This window comes from Cryptomeria japonica, chromosome 1 (genome assembly GCF_030272615.1).
Source record: "Cryptomeria japonica chromosome 1, Sugi_1.0, whole genome shotgun sequence".
NCBI lineage: Eukaryota > Viridiplantae > Streptophyta > Pinopsida > Cupressales > Cupressaceae > Cryptomeria > Cryptomeria japonica.
In genome coordinates, this window is record NC_081405.1 from 219,126,307 (window position 1) to 219,146,817 (window position 20,511).

The following is a 20,511-nucleotide window of genomic DNA, read 5'->3' on the forward strand; positions in this document are numbered from 1 at the left end:
CCATGATAGGGCCGACCCTATCCAATTCACTTAAAAGGAATTAAAATAATTAAAATGTTTAATTTGCAAAGAAGGCCGACATGATTGAGAAGTATTATAAATATAGCATATACTTCTCATAATTTCATCCATTCAGTTTTTGCAAGAAAGGTGCGAAATATGTTCTAAGGAAGCAAAATATTGAATCAAGGCAGTTGACATCAGCGATCTACATTGAAGTGCAGCAGAACATAATAGAAGACAGCGAATTCTACCAAATGCAGCAGATCACCACCAAGAGATAGAGAACTCCATTGAAGGCCCAAACAAACCCTATAGAAGGATTGCGAACTACTTGAAAGATGCTGCTACCCTTGTAACACACAGCAAATCTGATTAGGAGGACTGCAAATCATGATCTTCATTAGCAAACTAATTGTGAAGACTTCTATCTCATCTTCCTTGTGACTGCAACCTCTATACTCGAGATAAGTGTGTAATGATCAGTTGAATTCAAAATCATAATAAGATCTGAGGATCTTTTCTTTGGGTTTTTCCTCCTAGGAGGTTTTCCTAGGGTAATTGTGCTTTGTCTTTTTGCATTCATTTCTTTTACTATGCTTAAATCTGGAAAACAATAAATTTAATTAACCTAGTTAAAACTAATTCTGATTTTTTGAGTTTTATTCAATCTGAAAGTACTAAAATTAACATGGTATCAGAGCTATAGGTTGGATCAATCTTCAGATTTAAAATTCAGTACACCTTTATTTCTAGATTGCTGTAGCTTTTGCAGATTAGGTCAATGGGGCTGAAAGTTGAAGATAGACTTGATGGGAATCTCAATTTCACTGCATGGAAAGTTCGAATCAAGTTGGCCCTAGAGGAAGAAGATCTTCTCCAATTCATAGAAGCGAAAGAGCTAACTGAGCCTACGGATGCTGTTGAACTAAAACAATTCAAAAAGGATGCTGTTAAGGCCAGGAAGATTCTCATTGATTCAGTCAAAGACCACCTAGTCACCTCTATTGCCTCATTTACCACTGCAAGGGAAATGTTCAGCCATTTACAAGGTACATATGAAATTAACAATCTCAGTAAGGCAATTACTTTAAGACAACAACTACTTAATATCAAAATGGCTAAAGAAGATTCTGTTATTTCCTACTTCATGAGAATTTCAGAATTAAAGAATCAGCTAGGTTTAATTGGCCATAACCTGGAAGACAAAGACCTTGTCATGATTGCCTTAAATGGCCTACCTCATTCATGGGAGTCATTTATCCAAACTATCAGTGGCAGGACTGAGTTACCTTCCCTTGATCGCCTTGAGAATGATTGCATTCAAGAAGAGTCTCGCTTCATCACAAGGGGGCAAACCAAAAGTCCCCATGTAGATGATCACCTCATGCTTGCAGCTCAATGCAAGAAAGGGGGAAATTGGAGGAAACCTTATCCAAAAAGAAATAGGGATTTCAGATCCCAAAACCCTTGGAAGAAACCAAGAGATACCTCATGTGTCCGATGCTTTAGATGTGACAAATTTGGTCACTATGCTAAAGAATGTCAGAATAACCCTAACCAAAGTGAAGCCAACCTAAATGAAGTCTCAGAACAAAATAATGACTTCCTATTCATCTCCGCTCTATCTAGCACTGTTCCTTCAGATAGCAATACATGGTTGATTGACAGTGGTGCATCCAGACACATTACAGGTTATTGTGATCACCTTTCAGGCTTAGTTGAAAAGGATACCAGCCTTCACGTGGTAATTGGTGATGATGCTCGTTATTCGATAAGAGGTTCTGGCTCTACTTCCTTGAATTTAGATTCTGGTATTTCCTTGCACCTCAGTGATATCTTGTTTGTTCCTGGAATTAAAAGAAATCTAATTTCCAGTTCTGCTTTAGAAGATAAAGGTTATCAAATTGCATTTTCTGAGGGAAAAGTCCTTGCTTGGCCTAAGAAAGCTAATTTTAAATCTGCTCGCATAATTGGTCATAGATATGATAGTCTTTATAAGCTCTCTACTAACCCTATTCAAGCACTAATTAATGAGGCTCCGGAATCCTGTGAGTTATGGCATAGAAGACTTGGACATTTGCATTACCAAGCCCTTCCATCTCTTGAAATATTAGTCAGAGGTATGCCTAAACTTAGCCAAATTCATGATAACACTTGTAAAGGTTGTGCTATAGGCAAAAATGTTAAAAGTCCATTTCATAAAAGTGAAAATAGAGCTAAAGACAAACTAGAACTTGTTCACTCTGATTTATGTGGTCCTATGTCTATAGCGTCTCCTAGTGGATTTCTGTATTACGTAATCTTCATAGATGATTTTTCTAGGAAAACTTGGATCTACTCCTTGAAATCTAAAGAATCTGATGAAGTCTTAAGTAAATTTAAAGAGTTTAAAGCATTAACTGAAAACTCCTCTGGTAAAAGAATTAAATGCTTAAGATCTGACAATGGAGGTGAGTACACCTCCGGTAGCTTTTATGATTTTTGTGTTGAGTCAGAAATTAAGAGGGAGTTTTGTGTACCATACAACCCTCAACAAAATGGTGTTGTTGAAAGAAAGAATAAGACTATTATGGAAGCTGCAAAGGCTATGATACACGATCAAGACTTGCAGATCTTTCTATGGGCTGAGGCCTCTAGAACAATGGTGTATATCCAGAATAGATGTCCTCATCGTGTCCTAAAGAACGTGACCCCGAAAGAAGCCTTCACAGGATCCAAACCAGACATTAGTCACCTCAGAATCATTGGAAGTCCTGTGTATGTTCATGTGCCCAAGGAAAAGCGATCAAAGTTGGAACCTTCCGGAAAGAAAGGCATGCTAGTCGGATACAGTGAATCCTCCAAGGCATTCAGGATTCTCATCCCAGGTCAAAGGTACGTTGAGGTAAGTAGAGATGTTACATTTGAAGAAGACATTGCTTTTAAGAAATCGAAAGGTTCTTGTGTTATTGATGAAGCTGATGACAATCAAAATATAAATGTTGATTCTAACCCTGAGATTCAGAGGGAGCAAGTTGAACCTCGGCCTCAAGATGATCATGATGACCCTCCAGAACCCATGAATCACACTGATATTCCTAGTGACATTGTCATTACCAAAAAGAGGCCTCTCTGGGTAAGGAACACCATTCAAGAAGCTGAAAGATTTGCTGCTCCCAGAGGCACCTTCCGTGAAGCTAAGAAACCTCAGGTATTCTCCAACTACGTTTCCTTGATGTGTAATCTCATTGAAATTGAACCTTGCAGCGTTGAAGAAGCCTTAAGTCATCACGCTTGGAAGCTTGCTATGGATGAAGAATATCAGTCAATCATCAAGAATGATGTGTGGGACATTGTGCCCAAACCCAAAGGTAAATCTGTTGTTTCCTTTAAATGGTTATTTAAAATTAAACATAATGTTGATGGTAGTATTGAAAAATATAGGGCTAGATTTGTAGCTCGTGGTTTTTCTCAAAAGGAAGGCATAGACTATGAAGAAACATTTGCTCCTGTTGCTAGATATACTTCTATTGGAACTATAATAGCCATTGCTGCTGCTAGGGGTTGGAAACTACATCAGGATTATGAGCAACCTGAGGGTTATGAGATTCAGGATAGATTAACCCATGTGTGCAGGTTAAAGAAAGCTCTGTATGGTCTTAAACAAGCTCCTCGTGCTTGGTATGAAAGAATTGATAAATACTTGCTAAGTCTAGGGTTTTGTAAAAATGATGCTGACGCTAACATATATTTTAAAGTAGCCAATGATGAAATGCTAATTCTAGTTCTTTATGTGGATGACTTATTTCTTACTGGTAAAGATGAACTTATTATTAGATGCAAGAAAGAACTAGCTTCAGAATTTGAAATGAAAGATTTAGGTCTAGTGCATTATTTCCTAGGTCTAGAAGTATGGCAAAGATCTAACAAAATTTTTCTAAGTCAAGGAAAGTATACTATTGACATTTTGAAAAGATTTAAAATGATGGATTGTAAACCTATGTCTACTCCTATGGAATCTAACTTAAAGAAGTTAAGTGTTTTTGCAGCTAACTCTGAATTTGCAGATCCATCCGAGTACCGGCAGTTGATTGGTTCTCTGATGTATCTAGTTAACACTAGACCAGATATATGCTTTGCTGTGAATGCTCTCAGCCAGTTCATGAGCTTGCCCAAACATGTTCATCTTGTTGCTGCCAAGCATATCCTAAGATACTTGCGAGGCACAGTTGGTTTTGGGCTGAAGTATCCTCTTAACACTCCAATAACCTTAGAAGGTTATTTTGATGCAGACTGGGCTGGAAGCGTCAAAGACAGGAAAAGCACCTCCGGTATTTGCTTTAGCTTGGGATCCGCAGTAATCTCTTGGGCTTGCAGGAAACAATCCTCAGTGGCATTAAGTATTGCTGAAGCTGAGTATATTGCAGCAAGTGTAGCTTCTAGAGAAGCAGTGTGGCTTCGCAAGCTTCTTGCAGGTCTATTTGGTCAAGATTGGGATCCTACAGTTATTCACTGTGATAACCAGAGTTGTATTAAGATGTCCATCAACCCAGTGTTTCATGACAGGTCAAAACATGTGGAAACCCATTATCATTTTATTCGAGATCAAAGAGGTGCTATTCAGCTGAAGTATGTCAGCACTTATGAGCAGGTTGCAGATATTCTTACCAAGCCTCTATCCAAAGTGAAGTTTGTGTACTTCAGGGATAGACTTGGTATTGTGGAAAATGAAACCCTAATTGAGAGGGAGTCTCAATCTCAGTGATACCTTGTGCTGTATCAAACCACCCTCTGCGGGCAATGTAAGGTGGTATTGTAAACTTCTCAGGGAGAAGTATAATTATTAACCATCCTCTGTGGGCAATGTAAGATGGTATTGTAAATGTTAACCACCCTCTGTGGGCAATGTAAGGTGGTATTGTAAACTTCTAAGGGAGAAGTGTAATTATTAACCATCCTTTGCGGGCAATGTAAGATGGTATTGTAAAACTTCTCAGGGAGAAGTGTAATTGTTAAACCATCCTCTGCGGGCAATGTAAGATGGTATTAGTGTAATTGTTGACCATCCTCTGCGGGCAATGTAAGATGGTAGAAAAAGATCCTCTCCACCCTCTGTGGGCAATGCAAGGTGGATCCAGTCTATGCTTGTGTGCAAGCTGGAAGATTATGATTATGTAGTTCCATAACTTGCTTGTGTGCAAGATGGAAGATTATGGTTATGATTCTCTTCCCTAATTAAGAGGAAGTGTTGTTTGTAATTAGGGCTGGTGGATTCCAATTGCCTTGGGTAACATTGGAATCCGCCTCCAACATATAGGGCCAGGCCCAATACCTCTTGGCTCCACCTAAAAGGCCTCCACGCTACATCCAAACCCAACTCGCCTCCATGATAGGGCCGACCCGATCCAATTCACTTAAAAGGAATTAAAATAATTAAAATGTTTAATTTGCAAAGAAGGCTGACATGATTGAGAAGTATTATAAATATAGCATATACTTCTCATAATTTCATCCATTTAGTTTTTGCAAGAAAGGTGCGAAATATGTTCTAAGGAAGTGAAATATTGAATCAAGGCAGTTGACATCAGCGATCTACATTGAAGTGCAGCAGAACATAATAGAAGACAGCGAATTCTACCAAATGCAGCAGATCACCACCAAGAGATAGAGAACTCCATTGAAGGCCCAAACAAACCCTCTAGAAGGAATGCGAACTACTTGAAAGATGCTGCTACCCTTGTAACACACAACAAATCTGATTAGGAGGACTGCAAATCATGATCTTCATTAGCAAACTAATTGTGAAGACTTCTATCTCATCTTCCTTGTGACTGCAACCTCTATACTCGAGATAAGTGTGTAATGATCAGTTGAATTCAAAATCATAATCAGATCTGAGGATCTTTTGGCTGGGTTTTTCCTCCTAGGAGGTTTTCCCAGGGTAACTGTGCTTTGTCTTTTTGCATTCATTTCCTTTACTATGCTTAAATCTGGAAAACAATAAATTTAATTAACCTAGTTAAAACTAATTCTGATTTTCTGAGTTTTATTCAATCTGAAAGTACTAAAATTAACAACAACTGCATTGTCAAGCAAGCATAGATATTGAAATAAATAGACATACTCACCAATGGCAGGATGTGGTTAAAATTTTGTTGTAAAGGGGAGTTTTGAAATTCAATTGCTTAAATATGCATTTGTTATCTTCCTTTGTCAATACTTTGTGTTCTACGAAATATTTAAAGCTTTCTGTCTAAGAACATGACAAAGCTATTTTTTAAATGCAGGAAGACAGTTGCAAAAATTGGTATGATCGCTATTGGGCAAAGGTTAGATTATAAACAAGTGCTATTCCATACAAATTCTGACTGTCTATTACAATTTTGCATATTGTGGCTCCTGTCTTGCCTATTTTTAACCCATGCAATTCATTGGTATGTAGGGCTCGATTTGACAATGATTGCAATCTAGGTTGTATGCCTTCATTGACGGAAGTCGTTTCATTGCCTGTGATTAAATTAAACAATAAGCACTTCAAATTATATAACATTTTGAAAAGCTATTTGTGAGAGTAATTGTAGAGGAAATGTTTAAAATTTAGGTACATTATGTCTATGTTTGTGTTGCTGTGATGCTCCCGATCACGTCACAATGAATTTAGTCATATAAAATATAATAATAATATTCATCAACATGTTTATGAAATCAGAAGTAAATTAAGTAGTAATTTGATTCAAAAATATGTATAAATATATTGTCCTTGCTCAGAAAATCTTCTTTAGTCTTATAAGACATTACTATTTTCTGTAATTCTAGATCCAAGAAATTAATGTACTGAGCAAGTAATTATGCTATCTAAGTCTGCAGATATGTAAGTCATGGCCCGACCCTTAGGGGAGATAACAGGTAAGAAATAAATAAGAATCTGATACCTGACGAGTCAACATGGCTGACTTCAAAGTACAGAATTTATGATCAGCATTGGTATTGATCAGCAATCAAAGAGACTTTGGGAGGGAAGTAATTAATAATAGAATGCAGTGATTATAAAGAGCAGCAATTAGTATGGGAAACTAATTGCTAATATTTTAGAAGTCATTTGTTTAAAAAATAGTCAAACAATAATAAAGAGAATTCAGCGATTCCCAAGGCAGCAGAATTAATAAAGGCATCTATGAAATAATATTATCTCCAAAGTCAAAGAACTAACAATAATTGTTAAGGGGAAGTGATCAGCATGGATTAACTTGAAAAGGCAGCGAAAAGGATTTAGCAATTGTATTTGCTAAAACAGCGATTTACTTATTTAAGGCTGTGCTTAATGATAACAAAAGGTCAGCGATTAGTTTATTTACTAAAGCGTGTGATTTGGCCTTTTAACAAAAGTCATGACATTTCTATAAGGTATTTTTTCATTTGAAAGGTTGTAATGTCCCCTTTTTAGCTGTCATGAGGTGATTTGTTGTTAGCCCATCTTGCCATGGTCCTGAGGGCTAACCAAGACTTTACAGGGATTGGTGAAGGATTTGGCCTAGGCAATTTCAGTTTCAGGCCAATCGGAGGTGTTTCGATGGTTTTTTCCAGATACTTACTATTTATAGTAAGTCAGTTGTGGCTTAGTGTCTGGTAAATTATGAAACAATTTTGTTTGACGGTATTTTGGTCTATTTAATTCTTCACTTGAATTGCGAATTTAATGGGCCATTAACTAATTGGGCAATAAATCAAAAGTTCCTACAGTTAAATTTTAATATTTAACTTTAGTGATTTATTTAGTGCTACGACTAATGTTCAATGGGAAAAATTAAAATTCCCCTTTCTTTTGGAGACATAAGGGATAATGATATTTTATTGTGACTTTCTTTATCCCACATTCGTGGTGTCTTGGGAAGTGTGACCAACTGAAGTTATAAATAAGAGCATTAACTACAGATTTGATCATCTTGGAAACTGTGTTATCGGAGTTTGTGTTTCTGGAGAAATCTGGAAAATTTCTTTGCTTTTGGGGATGTACACCCTCATTGGCAACATTTCCCACATTTGTGGAAGACCGAATCTGGGAAATATTACAAATTAAATTGCTCGTCCATGAGGTGTCGCAGTGTTTGGTTGATTGGTAAGGGCATTTTTTATCAGCCGAAGGGCATTATAATTTACAGTAGAAGCCTATATTGTTCAGACAGGGAAAGTTTGCAGGTTTTGGAGACTTAAAATGCCATTAACTTCTGTTCTGAGGTTGTGGTTGGGTGTACTGAAAGTGGAAACTACTTGACACCTATAGTGCTGGCCTCTCTTGTAGAACACACAGGAAATTTGTATATCTGCAATGCACTGTCCAGTCATCTAGTTCTGGGTACAAATTGACTTGAATGACTTCATTTATATTGCTGGGCATGAATATTAAGTACTGCATCATGATTGTGTGGAATGAATTCATTGCTGGTGCCAACGTTGAGTCAGGGACGTGGTAGTAATATGCTGCAGACCAACTGTTTGGACGTTGCAAGAAGGTCCAGCAGACTTGGTCTAACTTTGGGACATGGGCAAATCTCTTTCATAGTTTGTGTTGTTGCTGCTGGAGCTTATTTCAGACCACTACATTGGGATATAGCGCTACTTTCCAGGTTCCATGGTTTCTGGGCATCACTCTTTGATAATAGACTTTCACTCTTTGATAATAGACTTGAAGTAACTCTAAGTTCTCTCAAGTTCATTGGATGTATTGTAGTATTGAAAATAATAAAATTCTGGAAATATCCTCAGCATTAACAGTTCAATAAAATTTTCAGTTTGGTGCTTGTAAGTTGGATGTGAGTTTATGTTCGTTCTTGAATGAAATTGGCATTATTTATGTTTGAAAAGACAAACTTTCAAAACCCCCAAAATGCACCAGGTTCAGCTAAGCCACAGATAAATTCAAGAAAGGAAAAATCAGATTTTTAAAGATAGTCTGCCAACTATTCGATGAAATACCAACAAGATTGTCAAGGGAAATTACATCAAATAGGGCAGTCTATTACAGTGGTATCAGATCTTTAAGACCTGCCAACCTGTGAGGGTTAATGAGTGACAAAGAGAGAAGATATTATCAGCGTGAACTAAGGAAAGAGTTGCAACCACCATTAATTCCAGAAGGACAAACTGTGTCAGGTATTTTGGGTATCAACCGAGGTTCATCTTCACAAGAAGGAGATCCAATTCCCACCATCATTTACCCCAACGATCTACCTGAAGTTGAACGAGCAGGTGATCCACTTATAGCTGGAAATATGGGGGACGAGAGAGCTGAACCAAGTAGTAAGGATATGTTAAATGATTTGGCTAGAGGACAACGAGAACTATAGATGACATTACAGCGGATGGCAGCCCTTATGAATCAACACTTAACATTTATGAACAATGGAAACAACTTGAATCAAGGTAATATTAATCTAGGTGGACAAGGAAATAATGGTAACAATGGAAATGACAGAAACAATGGGAATCATGATGGCTCGGTAAATAATGCAGGTGCAAGGCAGCGGAATAGGGCAGGATCAACAAGCACTAGACCCCTTATGCCTCAGTTTCTACCAAGGCAGGATGATCAACACAATGATCCCACTCAACAGGAGGTATAGGATCATATTTTAAATGATTGGAGGAATTCTGGGTTAGATTTTCAGGCTGGAATGTCATTCAAAGATTACATGGATGTTAGATTGAGGCATTTACCCTTTAGAGGCAATAGGCAACATCATTGTGACCTCAAGAAGAAAACAGGACAGCTCACAATACCTTTCTATGATGGTACAAGGAAAACTATAGCAAGGGCTTGGGTTCAAAAACTTGATACCTATTTTAATCTCAATCCAATGCCGGAAGAAGATGCCATCAAATATGCAGCTTTACACTTAGATGGCAGCGCTCATGAGTGGTGGCACCATGAGAAGGTAACCTTGGGACATGCTCAAATTAATACCTATGCAGAGTTCATGGAGAAACTTATGGAGAGGTTTGATATCAAAGATCCTGAATTGCATTTTAAGGAGTTAGCACAACTTAGACAGTGGGGATCAGGTGATACTAATGTTGCTGAATTTCAAAGGTTAGCAGTATCGGTGACTGTCATTTCAAAAAATAGGCTGGTTGTTTTGTTTGTAGATGGTCTTTCAGATCCATTACATGGTTGGGTACAAGGGACATGATCCTTTGTCATTGCAGGAGGCCATTAAAAAGGCTAGAGATTTGGCACCATTATCTTATAAGAGTAAATTTCAGTCTAAGGACTCGAATTTTAGGAAAGACAAAGATAAGAAGCCAACCCAAATTGACTCACATCAGCCATGTGAGGGTGCTAAGAAATTGGATAATGACAGTTGAATGAGCTTAGGAGGAAAAAACTGTGTTTTCATTGCAGGGAACCATGGGATCCTTCCCATAAGTGTCCTCTTAAGGCCAAGGCCAAGCAGATTGAGTATTTTTTTAGCAAAGGATACAACTTCGGAAAGTTTAGAAAATTCATCAGATTCTGGGGATAGTGATGGTAAATCACTAGCTAAAGGGATTTCTTGGTTTGGTTGGATTCTATTGTCGCTTTGTGAGGGGTTTTTCTCAGTCTGCTGCACCCCTTATAGATTTGACTTGGAAAGATGCTTTCGAGTGGTCAGACAGAGCCCAATAGTGTTTTGATAGATTTTAGGAGTTGATCAACACATGCTTAGTTTTGGCCACTCTTGATTTCAGTAGATAGACACCCCATTGCATTTGAGGGCAGGAAGTTGAGGGGTATTGAGAGGAGTTACAACATTTATGACAAGGAGATGTTAGTGATAATGCACACCTTGGCTAAATTCAGATAGTACTTGGTTGGAAGCAAGTTTAAGTCAAGACGGATCACAATAGTTTGAGACATTTCCTTGGGCAGAAGGATTTGAATGATAGGCAGTAGAAGTGGGTCAACAAACTATAGGCCTATGGTTTTGACATAGTTTTTGTCAAGGGCAAGAAAAACATAGTTGCTAATGCTTTATCCAGGAGACCTCACTTGTGTGCTTTGGGAGTATTGGAGGATGATTGGAGGGAGTTGATTTCTGTAAAGTATGCGAAGGACAAGTGGGCCATTGGGATTATTGATGGCACTATCCAGGATTACAGGTACACAGTGGTAAATGACTTGATCATTTACAAGGAGAGGATTTTATTAGTGCCAGGATCTGCTATGAAGCAAAAGATCTTGAGGGCTTTCCATGACTCACCGTTAGCGGGACACCCAGGCTATTTCAATACACCACCATATATATTAATGTTTTAGTCCAAATGGCAAATAACATACCAAAATGCCAAAATACACCACCGTATCACTGTTTCAGTTAAAAAATAATAATGTCAATATTAACAATGAGCCATCATTGACCAAATGACAAATATCATCAAAAGTCATCAAACGTATCCTCCTCCTCCTGTGGCAAACTAGAAATACAAATAGTGCCATTGGTAGTGGTACTATCAATCTCAGCCTAAGGAGCAGCCTCATGATCACTAGGTAGCTCATCATCACCATCATCATCAACTCCAAGTGCATCAAGGTGGGCAATTGAATCATACTATGGTTCAACATCCCAATGCTTTGCCTCTCCTTGTTTGTAGGTATTGTCTTTGTGTGTTAGGAGCCTGAAGTTTGAATGCACATAGACCAAGTCTTCCGCCTTCTTGGAATGTAGTTTATTGCGTTTTATTGAGTGGATGGAGGATTATGTGCTCCAATTCCTCTTTGATGATGATGAACTAGCAACCTATCAAGATTTTCAATTTTGAAATTAGAGAGTTAAGAGTTATGATTACAAATTTTAAATATAAATTCAATATTCATCAAGAAGAATGAAGAATTTAGAAATTAGAATCTTAAGAGTTAAGAACAAACTTGTGACAAAACTTTGATGGCAATGGGTTGTAGGTGCTGGTATATATCTCCATTGAAGTACTACCATTTATGAGCATCAACACTTGGCTTGTCTTCAAGAGCTTCAATATCACAATCACCGGTGCTTGCGAAACTCATGACTTCAGACCTCACCACGGGCCGTAATGAATCGAGAAAGAGTCTACGAAGGGCTGCCTTGTACCCAATAACAACTTCATGATTTCTATATGGGGCAACTCTAGTGCTACTCTTTTTAAGGACTTCTCGACTATAGTACTTGGGGCTCAATGCAAAGGCAAGGAACTGCAAAGGGATAGTCATTTTTTTCCATCTCTCCACCATGATTTTTTGTAGGTCCTTGAAGAATGTTTCTTCAATATTTCGCTCTTTCTCATTTATGATTTTTTTCATATCCTCAATCATGGAGTCAATGCCATTATATATCTCACCCAAGCAAGGCCTATCCATGTCAGTGTATTGGATCATGCTCAATATAGGCTCAATAAATCTCAAGAAGTACTCAACACAATCCCATCAAGTGTCATCTAGTATCATTGCCTTAATGGCAGCTGCCCTTGTGCTCGTAGATTGCCTCCATATGCTCCAATTAGCATTGGTTACCATTCTAGACAATGCCTCTTTAACCTTCACAAGATATCTCGAAACAATAAGGCAAAACGGGTCTCAATAACCTATTTCAAAATCAAAACAATAATAAATTAAAATTAAAATTAAAATTAAAAACTTAGAAAGTTTACTAAACGAAATTCTAAAACATATATAAATTTTAAATAATTTAACTTACCTTCAAGAGCTCCAATCTTGAGAATTGTCTAAATATGGCTTGTGATATATGGTGGTTCTTGATGAACATTTGGATCCCCTGGGCATCACCATACGTTTGCTTGATCCACTCAACTTTATTTGCAATTTTTTGCAGCATTAGGTTGAGTGAGTGTACAGCACAAGGTGTCCAAAAAATGTGTTTATAGTGCTCCTCAACCAATAATCCGACAACCCTACAATTTTTGGTATTGTTTGTTATCACTTGAACAACATTTTGAGGACCAACTTGCTCAATGGCTTCGAAAAGAATGTTTGCAATGAATGGATTGTCCTTCACTTGCCCTTCACAATCCACTACTCCGAAAAATATTGCACCTCTCGTAGACACTATAATAACAGTGACCAAACGGTGATTTCTTGCATCTTTCCATCCATCGGATACTATGGACACACATGTTTCAGTCTATGAATCCCTGATGGGCTTCAAGGAATCCTCTACATAAAGTGGTGTGCACCTTCTCATAACCCAGGCCCTCGAACCCCCTTGGAGCCTCATTAATTGATCTCACCATGTTTTGCCAATATGGTGAGCAAACAACATTAAATGCCAATCCATTTGCATAGATGCATCTAGCTATGTCTTGCTCGGCAATGTCTCTAGCCTCATTCTGAAATGACATTTCCAAGGGCCCCTTTGCTCTCATATTTGTCACCGGTTCTTGAGGGAGATGCAAGAATGGATGGCCCTCTATGGATTGTTCATTGGAAGTTGAAGCCATAGAGGCCTTCGTTTCTTTTTTACTTCTAGACCTTTCCAAAGTATAAACTATTGCATTCCTAGTTGCTTCATCTGCTTGTCTTTGCTCTTCAATATATTTTAGTACAATAGAGTTTGTAAGAAGGGTTTTAGCTAGAGGTTGCCTTGGAACTCTTGGCTTGCCTGGACAAAACTTGATGCCTTTTCGAGGGATAAAGCACAAATGTGCTTTCACTCTACTATACAAGCTTTTATATTCCTCTTTGCAATACCTGCAAATCCAAATGAAACGTCCTCCACTTGTTAGTTGCTGAACCAGTTCCACATATTTCCATAGTGGAGAGCCTGGGTCTGTTTTGAACAGAGAGTTCCCAGTGCTAGAAGCACTTACCATTCTATGAATGATGAATCTATGAACAACATACAAAAGTCACAAACCAAAATGAAAAAATAAAATAAAACTAGAGAATTCATTTCTTTTTGTAAAACAAATGCAAAGCAAAATTAAAAAAAGAAACAAAATCAACAAAAACCTACCTCTTTTGTTTAAATCTTCCTCTTCAATTTCTTTGAGGAGTTCTCAACATTTGTAACCATGTAGGAATAGCTCACAAACTAGCTTAGAGCATGCAACAATCACCCTTCAACACTCTTTCAGCAATGGCAAGCAAACAAGAAAGTTTAGCAATGGAGCTAAGAAGTTTTCTTTTTCATTCACAAATGCTCAAATGAGATATGCTTTACCTTTTTGGCCTTTTTAATGGTTTATTTTAGGGTTGGAGGGTTGAGTTGACCAAAATAGGCAAAAAGAAAACTTAATTTTTTAAAAAAAATGTGTCAAATCATCAAAATTCGGCCCAGGTTTTGCATCTGGAAGCAAAATTCATTTGAAATTCGCCTAAATTCTTGTTGACACGTCTAAAGTTGCATCGCTGCAAACTCCATCCAACCAACGCAAAATAGATTGTACTCGCTGAGTATCCTATCGTCTCTTGAGATAAGAAAATCCCTAATGCTGGTTTTGTTGATCAAAGGGGACGACCTCAAGGTTTCGATTGTCAGGTCTTGACGACGGGATTGCTAAGTGGTTTGATGTGTTTTGCTGGGAACACAAAGGGGACTTACAGTGATATAGATAATTGCTGGATGAGTTCCCTAAAACTTTAACAGTCTCGTTATCGATTGGTTCTAGTTAGATGATACTATTTCAGCAGGACTGTGGATTTTCTTCTTAGTAAAAAAAGGGGAAAAGAGGGATAGGGAAAGAGAGGTACAAAAAGTCTAAATTATTTAACTAAGATAGCATATTAAGAAAGCAGACAGACACCTCCAAATAACTAGATTAAACACTATCAACCATTTAAGCACAATACTTGTATGAATCTAGTGCGATCTTCAAGGAAAATAGGGTTTCCATGCTATTAAACACATCTTCAAAACTGTAACATTCATTCAATAATTGTTCAATAACCGAACTAAGCACATGGACGGTTCAGATTAACCATGCAAAAGGAATGATAGTCAGTCAATCCCAAATGGTATGAACAACGTGGATTCAATCAGATGTTTATCTAGAAAATGCTATAGAAATGAAAGAAACATAACAGAATGATTCAAATTGGTGAAGAAGGAGACCATGCACTCACAATGAAATTGGAACAGTCATAATTTTTGCATTAAATCCTGTAAATTTTGCCAGAGCTTCAGCAACAATCCATGAACTTCTTACAAAAGAAGGAAAACCAGTCCCCTTTAAATAGGCTTCAAAAATAGATGAATGGCCAAGATCTAATCTAAACAAGTGGCCCAGATTCACCCTTACAAAAGGTACCCATACCCATAAATGGAGGGTAAATGTTAGCAACTACCCCAAAGGGAGCAATAACTACCTAAAAAGGTAATTAAAACTTTACCCAAAATAATTCAGAAAGTGCAGATACACAAGGTTTTAAGCTTACAGTTGACTTGGAAGTCAAATATGACCCTTTGGCCAAAAAGTGCACTTTTCAAATTCTTAAAAGGAAAAAATGCATTCTAAGAAAGCACTTTTTCTTTTCTAGTTTCATATCCTTTTACCAAAAAATGATCCTCTCCATGCAAATATTCTTGCCAAAGGTCTCGACCTGCTGCATGTTCTTCACGAACATGCTTCTGGAACCTGATGCACAATTGGAACAACAAACCGAATTGAGGCATAGGGGGATGATGAATTTTATACTGCATGCACTCCAGATAATGATCTATGTGTTTCAAACCGTCCTGCCAACTGGACTGATTAACCTCAAAACTCAAGATATCAGAATGTAATTTACTAGCAAAATCTAGGTCCTCTGTAGATTAGGCGATCTTATCTATTTTTAATCCATCTTCCCAGTCTGGATGGATTATGGGATCAGACAGACTATTTTGCCAACCCAAAACCATGGATCGGAGGATTATTCCACCAAGGTCCCTTGTGTTCTTCAGAATTTCCTCGCATGTCTCTTGCTCTTTGTTAATGGTGGTGTTTGTGTCATTCTTCATGCTGATGGTCTAGTACCATTCTTTAAAAAATGTTGATGTCGTGGGGGTCCAAGATGTCGGACAATGTAGCAATCTGCGGATGGGTCCAGAAAAGAGCCGTTATGAGGGGGAGAGTTGTAGTAACGACTTCATGAATTATGAGGCATTCCCGCTTCATCTCGTACAGTTTGACCAAAACGATTTCTCGGTGGTGGGCCATTTTCTTTACATCCTTAATGATTAGCTCCCCCCTTTCCTTAAGACTTCGAATCCATTCTTTAACAGCTTTGGCAATATCCCGTACTCCTTCAAATTCTGTCGTGGTCCTCTGTGCCAATGCTGTCGGGGGAATATGGGATTCAGGGGCATTTTGCAATGGTCTCAGGAGTAGGTCAATGTACCCCTTGGCCTGCTCAACACGAACTCGATACATGTTCTTTTCAGCTGTTATCTCTTCGAGTTGCCTGAGCATGTTTTGTACTGAATCCTTGAATTCCTCCCTTTCCTGCCCCTTAGTGGCTCGTCCGATGGGGACAGTCGTGATGCTATAATCAGCTAGTGTAATCTGATCTATTGGCTTGTCTATAGGCGGGGTGACAATATGAAGGGTACGATTTCTTTGCTCATCCTTGGTTATCCTGGAATATGCCTTGGGATTTTTCTTCCCCTTGGCCTTGGCTTGGTCTATACGTGAGAAGATGTCCTCCAAATCGATGGGTGGCTTGGTGGCAACCTTGCGTTGAGCTCGAGCAATTAACCATTTTTGAGGTACAGTTTGGGCTGATGCTATGGTTAAATTGGCACTCTGTTCTTTGATGTTTTCAGCCGGCTCATCGCATATTTGCAACTGTTCCGTTACAAGAGGAGTAGAGGAAGTGTCGAGTTCCTTGCTCGCAGCCGAATTCTCTCCCACTTCACTGAATAACTGCCTAGTATTTTCATGTGATGGTTGTTCTTCAGTCTTTTCAGGCTCGCGGGTTTCATCTGTCCTTTGCTCTCCTTCAACAATAGAGTCATCCTTGGTAGTATTATGGAGCTGCAATTCATGGCGGCTCTGCTGGGTGGGTTCATGCAATTCAATCCCCTGAGCGGATGGAATCTCCCCTTCCTCAACTTGATTATCAAGTTGGACTGATTCAATGGCTCTTAGCTCGACATCCAGCATGTCGGGTGCAGGAGGATCATCAACCCCAAATGTGTCAATATCACTCTGGGAAGGCGGAGCAGGTATATAATCTAGTTCAACTACATCATCAGACAAACTAGGGTCTTTTGATGATGAAGTGACCTCTGGTCTTTGTTGCCGGGAATAATCACTATGTTATGTTGTCATATTATGTTTATGTTGTAATCGGTAATAATGAGTTACGACAGTCAGTCAGTTAGTCGTCCCAAAGGGCAGTTGGATGCGACGGTTGGTCGCACCCCTTCAGGTATTATATATTGCATACCATTCCTTCTTAGTATCATCATGATAGTGGTATTTGGGGTTTAATGTTATAAGCACTTGATGTACATGGACTGTTGAATTAATACAGAGACTGGTTATTTAATATATTTTCATTATGTTCTGTGCATTTACTTTCTGCATTTAATCGTTTACCCGTATGTGGCAACCATTTGGCGCCGTTGCCTAGACATACTCGGGAAAGGAAGGAGCGGATGGCGTACGGACACAATGGGCCTACCCGTCGGTGAGATTAACCCAGAGGCCGACGACGCGCAAATAGAACAATCGTCGTGGGACGCAGAGCGTGATGGCAAGAGGCAAAGGGGAAATTGAACCCTGTAATAATCCTGGTAGACTGTTGATATAAATCGTGGCCGAAAGGCAAAATAAAAAAAAAAAGAGTTTTTTTTGTGTGCATGGTGTGTGCTTGCTATGTATGGAAGTGATTTATGCCAAATATACAAAATAAAAAAAATAAAAAGATACAAAGTGACGAATGGGAAGTGGCACAAAGAACGTTGAATCTCAGGCAACAAATAGAACGAAGGCGTAGGCTAAGGCAACTTGCTGAGGAACAACCGGCCGAGGGGTTGCTCGAAGGGAACCCAAGAGGTGTCACGGAGGTTGCAGAGGCAGAGATAGACGGACAAAATTACAGTCTCTACACTGTCGTAGGGTTGCCCGAAGGGAACCTAGGAGTCACGGTGGGTGCCGAAGGAGAACTCTACATTTTGCCAGCATACCGCCGTAGGGTAAGAAGTCGCGAAGAGTTGGTGGAACAAACAAGGCGAAGTCTAAACCTGATCGATGCTACCAGAGACCTAAAGAACTTGTCCATTTCGGAGGACAACTGGAGGGAGACGACCGAAGGTGACGGTACGGTCGACGGCGCCAAGGGAGCACAAGGTACCGTATGGGAGGCAATTTGTTCGGTTCGCGGTCAACAACCTTCTCCGGAGGACCCACGAGTGGAGGGTTAGGTGCAGGAGGTGGAGGCGGAGGATCACCAGGTACAAGCACACAAGGCACCAGAGGAGTGAGACCCAGCGGTGCGATGGCAAGTAAGCAGAAGTTGTCGAAGTTCAACGGCGATGGGAAGGAAGATCCCATCCGCCATTGCCGCACTTGTGAAACCATATGGTCAGCAAACGGTTTTACCGACCAGGACGAATGGGTAACACGATTTCTAGCAACCTTAAGGGGAGTGGCCATTGACTGGTACTCAGATATGGATAAGGCCAAAGTCCGCACATGGACCGACCTGAAGAAGGAGTTCGGGATAGAGTTCCGCCTCCTCAGAGATGACAATGAAATAGTAGCCGAAATCTATGGCACAAAGTAGTACAAGAACGAGACTGTCCGAGCCTATAGTCAGCGACTCAAGGAACTGTTGGGGAAAATGGAGAGTCAACCAGCGGATGGGTTGAAAAAGAGATGGTTCGTGGAGGGACTGAAACACTCCATCCGGAAGAAGATGAAAATTGTTCCACCAACCTCGTACAAAGATGCATATAATAGAGCGATGGATCTCGAGAGCGAGACCAAGACATCCAAGAAGTAAAAGAAGAAGGATAGCTCGTCCGAGGATGATGACTCTTCCAAGGGAAGCAGCAGCGACGATGAGTCCAGCAAAAAGGTGCAAGCCCTACAAAAGGATATGCTGAGGATGATGAAAGAGCAGAAGGTTGTGAAGGGAGGTCTGAGCAAGACCGACGAAGGGGAGCTTTGGTGCATGGAATGTAAGACGGACGGCCACAAGAAAGGCTCCTGCCAAAAGAAGGCCTATTGTGATATATGCCAGTTGATGGGGCATCCCACTAGGGAATGCCCCTACAACATGAAAACACGAAACAAACAAGTATTGCTTACGCAGGAACAACCAACTACGTCAGGCGGTACCGGCAGCTCCCAGGCGAACAACAATGCAACATCGGGAGGCTACCGAGATAATCGGTGGGGAGGATGAAACAACAATAACAATACAAGGAGCGAGATCCAATATGACTCCAAAGGCCGACCTATGGTACAATGCAGAGCGTGCAACCAGTGGGGGCACTTAGCCCGAGACTGCTCGAAGGGAGAGGCTACACAATATTTTTGCAAATGGTGCGGACTGGGAGACCACAAAGATGCCACCTGCGCGAAGTCCGGCGTCAACTTGCTCAATATCGAGGAAACCAAAGAAGAGAAAGTGTTGGTCGTAACCCGCGACCAAGCCAAACACGCAATGTGCTCAGACTCGGAGATGGAGAAGCGAAGGGTACGGGAAGCACGGGAAGAAATTGAGAAAGAGATACGAGAAAGGGCGAAGGCAAAGGGTATGACAGGTACTTCCAGCAGACCGGAGGCGGAGGAGGCTATATTAAATCAAATTTTAAAACTGGAGGTGCCTGTGAAGGTACACGACCTCCTCCTGACGATGCCTCAATTACAAACAGCGCTGTTGAATAATCTCTCCCAACCACGCACCAATACCAACCACCGCCCAGATGTTCCTGGGGGGTCTGCAATAGACCCCATGCTGCTGGCAGTTAACACTGGAAGGAACCCGACCATTGTGGAGATGGGTATCCTTGGCACCATTCTAACCGATACCATCGTCGATCGTGGATCAGGAGTGAATGTTCTTCCAGAAGAAACCTGGGGAAGCCAACGCTGTGGCCATGTACATTCAATTTGCTGGGAGCAGATCAACATGGAATCAAACCCATCGGGACACTAATGGGCCAGCAAGTTACCATCGGGACGCAACCCTTCATACTGGACTTCATGGTAATCCCACTAAAGGAAAAAGGGTATGATGCGATCTTAGGGAGAGGGTGGCTTATGGCAGCCAAGGCCACCCACAACTGGAAGAAGAACACTCTGTCTATGGAGAATGGAGGAAGGAAGTTTATCATAGACCTCAGGACACAGTTGGTTAGTGAGGACCTGACATCATCTTCGGAATCGGAGGGTGAAGGAGAAGGCAACCTGAGGAACAAAGGACGGGGCTGCAGGGAGCCCAACGACGAAGGGATTCTCAAACTAGGAGAGTGCTCCGAGGATGAGACGGGGTCATTGAACGGGCTCTTCCACTGGCAGATGGAGGATTACGAAATGTTCCACAGCTACAAGCTCGAAGTAGAGGAA

The 20,511-nt window shown here is 40.1% G+C and overlaps 1 protein-coding gene across 3 annotated transcripts in view; it reads left to right on the plus strand.

Moving 5' to 3' along the window:
- The window catches only part of LOC131042902 (cycloeucalenol cycloisomerase), a 156,760-nt gene that overhangs the window by 18,284 nt on the left and 117,965 nt on the right, over positions 1 to 20,511 (plus strand). For all 3 annotated transcript variants that reach the window (XM_057976233.2, XM_057976231.2, XM_057976232.2), the window contains exon 5: positions 6,270 to 6,311. In XM_057976233.2, the coding sequence (XP_057832216.2) occupies positions 6,270 to 6,311 (42 nt within the window). The remainder of the gene's footprint in view (positions 1 to 6,269; positions 6,312 to 20,511) is intronic.